At 45.2% G+C, this 8891-nt stretch overlaps 2 protein-coding genes across 6 annotated transcripts in view; one reads left to right on the forward strand and one right to left on the reverse strand.

Moving 5' to 3' along the window:
- Window positions 1-8891, forward strand: part of Ippk (inositol-pentakisphosphate 2-kinase) — a 68085-nt gene that overhangs the window by 41057 nt on the left and 18137 nt on the right. For 3 of the 5 annotated variants that reach the window (XR_012910365.1, XM_075969725.1, XM_075969724.1), the window contains exon 13: window positions 246-465. Coding sequence is in view for 4 of the 5 variants with exons in the window: in XM_075969725.1 (XP_075825840.1) it covers window positions 246-465 (220 nt within the window). In the remaining variant the exon portion in view is untranslated. Of the gene's footprint in view, window positions 1-245; window positions 2133-4872; window positions 5491-8891 lie in introns of those variants that run through there. The other 2 variants (XM_075969723.1, XM_075969726.1) reach the window with 2 other exon arrangements.
- Cenpp (centromere protein P) overlaps window positions 3959-8891 on the reverse strand; it is a 188150-nt gene continuing 183217 nt past the window's right edge. Inside the window, exons 6-8 of the mRNA XM_075969728.1 lie at window positions 5486-5565; window positions 4474-4565; window positions 3959-4099 (exon numbers count right to left, since the gene is read on the reverse strand). Coding sequence (XP_075825843.1) covers window positions 3972-4099; window positions 4474-4565; window positions 5486-5565 — 300 coding nt within the window. The 3' untranslated portion in view covers window positions 3959-3971. The remainder of the gene's footprint in view (window positions 4100-4473; window positions 4566-5485; window positions 5566-8891) is intronic.

Raw genomic sequence — 8891 nt, forward strand, 5'->3', positions numbered from 1 at the left:
ATACCACTGGAACATGGGGAATATCACTCACACATTCCACATAATGGCTTTTCCACCTTCGGTTCTTTTAAACCTTCTTCCCAGACAGTGTACTGGCCTGTGGCCTAGCAGTCACTTACTTACCTGTGCTAGTGTTTGAAGCTGCCCAGACAGGAGATGCATACAGACACAGAATGGGTGCTCTGAAAGCTGGGCTGGGAGGGCCTGAGGGTCTGTGTAATCTGAAATTCTCTTGTTACTTGCAGCTCTGACCAGAGGCCTGTTATCCCTTCATCAAGGTCCCGGCTGGCCTTCTCTGTGTCTGTACTGGACCTCGACCTCAAGCCCTATGAGAGCATTCCTCACCAGTATAAACTGGACAGCAAGATCGTCAACTATTACTCAAAGACTGTGCATGCCAAAGATGACACTGTGAGGTCGACTCGATTCAAGGAACATGAAGATTGCACATTAGTTCTCCACAAGGTCTAACTTTTTCCTCTGCGGTGTCTTTGAAACTTGAATGTGAAAGTTGAATGACAGAGCTATTTTTGGTTGTGTTGGGTGACTTGGCTGTGAATGTTTTTGCTTTTAACCCCTGCTGAGGTTAGACTGCCTCTCAGAGACAAGGAATTGAAGAGCACTAGAGTCTTCTAGGACAAGGAATGTAGGACGTGAGTGCTGTGTCCCAGCAAGCCATCTGTTTTCTTAGAGTGGAAGTGTCCGTTAAACCCAGGAAAACACCCTGGATAGTTCTTCCAAGCAGAGCTCACGTCTAATTCTCTAATGCAAAAAGCCTTATTATTAAGACCCAAGGTTTGGATCTCCTACCACCAGACTCTTGACATAAAAAACTTGAATTGTCACGAGTATCTTACCGTTTGGATTTTCAAGAAAACATGGATACTACTGGAACTTTCCCAGCTGTTAACTGGTTACATTTTCAATGCAAATCACACATCAACACAGGCATTGGGTAGTTCCTTGCTGCAGAGCGGTCAGGGGTTAGTGCGGACATCGGTTCTGAGTGGTTTAGACTCAGGTCCCTGTGGAGGTACTGAAGGCCACGGCTTTGTAAAGGGGCAGCAGCAGGGAACATAAGACTCAGGTCAGGATGGACACCACTCACATAAGCATTGCTTTTTTGTTGTTGTTTTTAAATTCTTCATTATGATTTTAACTCTAGGGGGAGCTGAGGCGTTCTTTCCTACCTGAAATTGCTGCTGTAGAGGCTGGAAGCAGAGCTGTAACTCAGAGCTGCTGTGGTTTGCTGGGTGGGTGTGCCTGACAGCCTGGATTCTCCTGGCACTCTGGTGTCTTGGGTGGTTGAAGAACAAGGTTCCCTTCCTCCTAAACCACATTCATCCCGGGGTTAGCTCTGGGACATGTTGGGTATGTGGGTCTAGGGCCTTGCTGTTTTCATCAGGGCTATAGAAGGCTCCTGGCTGGCACTGAGGATTCTTATTAGGGTCACCAAAAGTGTGCCTGGCTGCTATGAAATCATTGGGAGTTTTGGCTTCATTTTTTTATCCTATCGTAGGCTGTACAGACTGATTATTTATATCATCCTTTTGAGAGACAAATGAAGGCTTATTGTAACATAGTAGTAAAAACCACGGAACTGTATGAAAATGCTACGTGAAAAATGAAGAAAATATTTTGCTGATTGTAAATTTTTGTGGGAAATTTTGTGATAATTTGAGAATTATACTTGTTTGATCAAGCGACCTCCTATAGAATTTATTAAATTCTGTCCTAATATTCTAACTATTGAAGACTCAGGTAAAGACACTTGTACTTTTGGATCCTTGGCTTTCTTTTGACTGGTTGTATGCTGGGATATGTGCTTATAGCCTTCACTTGAGTCATGTGCTTGAAGGTCATGTTATTATGACTCTAGATGTGCAGGGGAAAGCAGCCTTCAGTTTTGTTTTGACTCAGTGTTGACTGGTTTGGAGGTAGACTAGCCATGTGTATGTGTGCATGTGTGTGGTGGAGGTGTTACGCCTGAAACCACAGTACTGATCTCAGGGTGGGTCCCAGGCTCTCAGGGCACGAAACTTTTACTGCTGAAACACTAGTCTCTCGGAGAATTACTATTTAGCAAGAGGCTAAAGATAGGTGGATAGAAACAAACAACCTCTCCTGGGGATAAAGAACATGGAAGGAGCACCTTGCTGATGTAAAAACTTAACCATGTTCTTTTTTACTTGCTTCTTTTTCTTTTCTTTTCTTTTGGCCTTGAACTCACAGAGATCCACCTGCCTCTGCCTCCTGAGTGCTGGGATTAAAGGCATGGGCCACCACTGCCCATTTATTTATTTATTTTTTTGAGACAGGGTTTCTCTGTATAACAGTCCTAGCTGTCCTAGAACTTGCTTTGTAGACCAGGATGGCCTTGAACTCACAGATCTGTAACTGGAGTGTCTCTCCTGTCTACCAGTTCCCTAATAACCACTCTTGTAGTGGGAGCTGCGGGCCTGCTTTTCGTCCCGCCCGGCTAGCTTTACACCAGAAATAACAACACACAAACTGTATTCTTTTAAACACTGCTTGGTCCATTAACTCTAGCCCTTACAGGCTAATTCTCATATCCCGATCAACCCATCTCTAATAATCTGTGTAGCATCAGTCTTACCGGGAAAGATTCAGCATGTCTGACCTGGCAGCTTGCTTCATGGCGTCTGCCCGGGAGAGGGGAGCATGGCCTCAGAGCTCACTTCCTCTTCCTCCCAGCATTCTGTTCTGTTTACTTCGCCTATCTAAATTCTGCCCTATCAGATGGGCCAAGGCAGTTTTTTTATTAGCCAATGACCTTCCTCCATCACACTCCGAGGCTTACTTAATATTAATTTTAAACTGTTTGGCTTGTTAGCACAGGCTTATTAACTAGCTCTTCTTCCTTCCTTCTGTCCTTCCGTCCCTCCCTCCCTGTAGTTTTAGAGGCGGTCCTAGAACTAGCTCTTGTAGATCAGGCTGACTTCCAATAGAACTCACAGAGATCCGCCTGCCTCTGCTTCCTGAGTGCTGGGATTAAAGGTGTGCCTCACCACTGCCTGGCTTCAATTACCAATTTCTATTAGTTTATATTTTACCATGAGACTTGTGGCTTGTTACTTTACATCTTGCTTCTCCAGCGGCTCCTGGCAGCTCTTCGACTCTGCCTTTTTTTTTCTTTTGCATCTGTTTAGGTTAAAAGCATGTGCCACCATTGCCCTGTCTAATCATGTTCTGATGTGCTCTGCTTAGTTCAGGATGCCCACACTAACCTGTCATGTTGGCATCATAACAACAGGTAATGAAGGCACTCACCAAATGTTAGTTCTGTGTCTGAGATGATACAGCCTCAAACTTTCTTTTGTGGTGCTGGGGCCTTGTCCATGTTAGGCAACTGTTCTACTATAGAGGTACACTTTAGCCTTTGTTTTCCGAGACAGTGGCTCACTATGTAGCCAGGGTGGACTTTAAATTTGGGTTGCTGTTGTGTGCTGGTGTTATAGTCCTGTACCACACTCAGACTGTGGGTGTGTCTTCAGTGAAATTCCCAGTGAAAGGAACAATGCAGTCATCACTGTCAAACAGTTCTACTTTTGTAGGAACCAGGAAGAGTGTTAGGACTTCTGGGAGATGTTGTTATGCAGACAAGGTGGGTGGCTTTGGACTGGACCGTGTCCCATGCTGCCTTGGGCCATCTTGATGTGAGGTTGGAGGCATAGCTATTCTACACTTGTTTGAGAATGGATGGCCATTTTTGGAACATTTTCTCAAATGTTAAACTTACTTGTTCAAAGCACTATGCATGTTGCTTTTAACATATCTGAAAAGCTTTATTTCTATGCTATGAGAGTTCTGTGTAATTTACCACTAAAGCACACAAAAGCATGTCTGAAGGATGTGGTTTCTCATTGGGAAAAGAGCAAATGTTCATATGTAGCATAAATCACATGTTCCTCAGCTGAGCATCTTATTCCTACGTGCTTGCTAGCAGGGAGCTAGTCATTTTCTACACAAAGCAACTTTATCAGACTGTCAAGAGCAGCTTCAATTCCAAGTACTCCTAGTAGGCTTCGGAAACTCAGAGGAGCAGTTTCTATGATCTTGTTCTTGTCCAGCTCCAGGGCTGTGAAGAAAGCACACCTGGTAAGAAACCTTATAGTGCCTGTCTAATAAGATCTTTTCCCCCCAATAGCCACACAGTGGGATGCCCTAGAGACAGGGTGGAGAAGACCAAAGAGTGCTGTCACCAGTAACTTTTGAGGCAGAGAAAATGCCTTGCTCCACACATCTGCAAGGCCTCAGGACAGTAGTCCTCTCATGTGCTGTTTGTTTGGTGGTTACTGATTGAAGTATTTCAAAAGGTGATCTACAAAGTACATTAATGACAGTTTCAACTTTTGATTCTTCCCATGTAAACCCAGATAAGACACTCAGATGGCTTTGTTGGGTATACTGAGAAGTCTTCCGGAAAGGGTGCCTGTAAACATGGAGTCCTACCTCGCTCTGGGACTTTGGTGAGAAGATCCAGCTTCGGAAAAACCTTCCCTTCCTCATCTATTTGTATCTTCCAAACAATCACCAGTTCAAACCTGGAAAAAGGCAGTATTTGGTGCTTTTGGAACTGGGAAAGATTAGCCTCTGAGCATGTGGTTTCTGCTGGTCAGGATCACCTTCTCCTAAAGACTTCTCCCCACAGAGAAAACTGTGTAGGAAAGCATATGATAGTTCTGTGGGACAATTTGGAAACTTGGGCCACAGCAACACTTTGTACCCACACCATGGCCAACACCAATGTGATAAGTAATGGGACAGGCAAGAGGACGTTCCTGGAAAATGATCTGAAATGGTTAGAAATCTGCACACGCTTTTTTCATGGTTGGAATTTTCTTATTCTAGGAACAGCCCATGTGCCATATGGCAGGAGAAACAAATGAAAAGCCCAAACCCTCAGGACCCGAGGAATACAGTCAGAACTCCACACTAGAAGATGAGGCATGAGAAGTGAACTACAACCCCATGACAAAGAGCAGCTCTAGCAGCCTGTGTAAGGATCTAGGTCCTGAAGAACATAAGGCACATTTGTAAGCACAAAGGCAGAAGGAAAGCAGGAGTGACAGTGGCTGTGGGCGAGTGCTGCCAGGAGTCTTAGGTGCCCAGTGGAGAACTGCACCTGTTTATTTTGGCTTCTCTGAGGCTCTGGTGACCTCTGGCTTCCTGCTTCTGCCTCTGTCATTCCAGCAGAGACACACACACACCCCTCTACCTTCTTGGTTATACATATACAAAGGCCCTTGCTACTCAAGGCCAGCATTTAGCTCCTCCAGCCCTGCACTCCTTCCTACCTTCTCTCTCCCTTCATGGCTACACAGCAGTCCATCTGCCCACTGTTTGGTATCTGCTGTGATTCTACCTATTTATCCATGGGATATTCTTTAGTCTTCCTTAGGTAATTTCTTAGCCTCTCTTATGGACAGTCCTGGTCCCAGAACCTCTTGCTGCACAGACTTACCCTGGCTGTCTGGCACTGCGGATCTCCATGCAGTGGGAACAGGTGCCCTCTGAGAGATACACACTATCTGGATACTTCTCCTGCATGTGAAAATAAATGGTTACAGTCTGATCCATCTAGAAGAAATAGCATCCTGAAAACCAGGAGAAACATTCTGAAGCCTGACATGAAAGTGTTCTATGTGCTATTCGCTGGTGCCCACTCTTGTCCTTACCTATTTTGCCACCCCAGGAGCTCATGGCTATCCCTTTCCTGAGATCTCACAATATCACTGTACAGATTCATTTTCAATTTCATTCTATTTCCGCCTGCCTACCACTTGGGATGACTCCTTGCCTCAGGACTTGGATGAGCACCACAGCCCTCAAGCAAGTGTCTAAAAGGCTTTGTACAATGGAGACTTATTCCGTGTCAGCAAAGCCTTTTGAGTTGAGGCTCATGTGAGTACTGGTTGCTATCCTGCTTCAGCAAATGCACCAACCTGTCCATCCTCACAACTCACGCAGGCCGGGCGATGGTGGCGCACGCCTTTAATCCCAGCACTCAGGAGGCAGAGGCAGGCGGATCTCTGTGAGTTCGAGACCAGCCTGGTCTACAGAGCTAGTTCCAGGACAGGCTCCAAAGCCACAGAGAAACCTTGTCTCGAAAAACCAAAAAAAAAAAAAAAAAAAAAAACTCACGCAGATAAGCTTCTGCTCGAATCCTTAACATGAGCCAGGCCCCACCCAGCTGCCCATACTATAGTGGAAGTATCAGGCTCCCTGGTTGCAGTGTTAATATCTATAGAGAACAGGAATGGGTTGCATGTCACAGATTTCATTAGATAGTATGACTGCTCTGGACATGTCTGCATGCTAGTTTTCCACAGCAAAACCTAGGAGGCGCTAGCATATTAGAACTGATATACTCATTTATATTCACCATGACAACAAAGTTTGTTTTCCAGGTATTTGAATGAAAGACAGATATAACTGATGTACATAGCAGTGGCCTTGTTGTCTGCTCTTGTGAGAAGAGACTATAGGGTTAGAGGATGAAGAACAAACTCCAAGTTGCCCTCATCATGAGATTTTAGGCCTCAAGACTACCTTTGAAAGGTCCTTCCATGTATCCCTCAGTGCCCGAAGAAGAGATGCTTCCCAGGTGATACCTAAGTCAAGCAAGGGCTGTAAGGTGCAGCTGTTCCCAGGGCAGACAGAGAGCCACTGTCACCATAGGCTAGGGCTGGAACTTGGGGCAGATCCTTCTAGGACTGTAGAGACTGGCTGGATTAAAGCAGTCTGGGTCCATCAAATAAGGTTTCATGGGGACAAAGATGTATTACAACCCTTAAGAGAAGACTACTTTCTGGGTAAGCCACTTCTGGCATGGAAAGCCAAGGCCGCCAGCATCTATGCGTGCAGCCACCAACAGAGAGCACATCCAGACACCAAAGCTGGGGTGGACTGGTGTACTTTACAGATAATTACTAATTTCAGCAAGACAAGTTTTTAGGAGAAAAATGTATACCTAAGTGATTTCCGTGGAAAGTGTTGGTTGATGTTTAAACCTCAGGCTCTTCTAAATTAATAACAACTGTTTGAGGAACGTAAAGGAGTTGTGTGTGAACGTGGCAGTTCAGCTTCCAGGCTCTGCTTGGCAGCAGCACATGAGGCTCAAGGGAGTACTGGGGCTTGGGCTGGCTCCAAGGTGGGGCCTGAGGCTTGGCCTCCAAGCAGGAGGGAACTGATCTCCATTCCATAGGCCCCTCTGCCACATGAGTAAAAGGAAGACAAATTAGATGCTTTCACTAAAAAGTATACTCTTAGCTTTTATAATGTAGACAGCAATACTGACATCAGGCAGAGGGCAGGCATTCAAACGTATTTCTGGAAAGCTGGGGACTGTAAAAGCTTCTTCCATGTAAGTTAAGGTTGCTGCATTTAGCCAGCTTTATTCCTTGCCTGATCAACTCTAAAACAAAGTGAAGAGTGGGAAGGAATTAAAAGCTGACAGCCTGACTAGACCCCAAGAACAGCAACCTTATTTCAATCACTAATACAAGGGCCATTTTTTCCCTTAAATAATTTATTTTTATTTTATGTAAATTGGTGTTTTAACAGTTTAACAATTGGTCTGTGTGAGGTGCTGGATCCCCTAGAATTGGAATTATAGACAGTTGGGAGCTGCCATGTAGGTGTGGGGAACTGAATCTGGGTCCTTTGGAAGAGTGGACAGTGCTTTTACCCTTTGAGTCATCTCTCCAGCTCCAGAAGTGCCATTCTTAATGACAAAGGCATAGGAGACTTTTGAGGGAAAGGCAGAAGAGCTGTGATAAATGATCAAACTATGTAAAATGATCCTGAAGACGGAGACCAGCTAGTTTTTGTTTTTATTATTTGTCCAGACAGGGTTTCTCTGTGTTGCCCTGGCTCTCCTGGAACTCACTTTGTAGACCAGGCTGGCCTCAAAATTGAAATCTACCTGGCTCTGCCTCTTCTGAGTGCACAGGGATTAAAGGTATGCACTGCCACCTCCCAACTGCAATCAGCTAGTTTTAAGAGTGACAGGAAACTTGAGATTCACTGTATTTGACTTTGATAAGGAAGGACTAAGTAGGCAGGGAGGAGTTAATCATGGTCTGAAAAGGCAGGGATGTCCACATTGTATCTTAGAGTGTGTTCCATGAAAACCAGTAAGACAATAAAAATGCTCATCAGAAACCCTCCACCCGGTCTGCAAGCAACACATTTTTTCCATCAGTAAAGCCAAGGCCCAGACATGGGAAACACCTGGCCTGGCTCTGGAAGGACAATCTTGGACATGCTCTGTCTAGTGCAAAGGTGTGTTTTGCATGTCACCATAAGCTCTGCTGTATAGAGGATAATAGAAGCCTGTCTGGGGAAGGCTGAGTTATGGAGGTGGCTATTAGAGGGGCCTCATGCATACTAACCAGCTGGCTCTTGTGCTTCCACCCCAGGGCCTCAAGCTCTTCAGGAGTGCTGGGCCTGAGGGCGACTGAGGAATGTTGAGTCTGTGTTTACTCAGCTGGGTGCCATATGGAGGAATTTGCATGGAAAAACAAAGCAAAACCCTGGTGTTTATGATAGAGATGGGGTGGGGTGCTGGCCATCCAGCCGTTTCACACCCTGGGTACTGAGGCACTGGCTGACAGGAGTGCAGACGAGCTATATTTTAACAGAGCTTTGTAAGGCTGCCTGTGCTATGCTGCAGCCATACTGGCTCAATACTGTAGAAGAGTGACAACATCACCTCCCCTCTATGTTTCTGTGGGAGCCAATAGCAATTTTCTATGGACAGTTTGGGCATCCACAGATGTCAGTTCATCTTGACTTCAAAAGATTATGCCTGAACAACTGAATGATTAAAAAAACATAATTCATCAAAATGCACAAATATAGCATAT

The sequence above is a fragment of the Microtus pennsylvanicus genome, chromosome 4 (genome assembly GCF_037038515.1).
Source record: "Microtus pennsylvanicus isolate mMicPen1 chromosome 4, mMicPen1.hap1, whole genome shotgun sequence".
NCBI lineage: Eukaryota > Metazoa > Chordata > Mammalia > Rodentia > Cricetidae > Microtus > Microtus pennsylvanicus.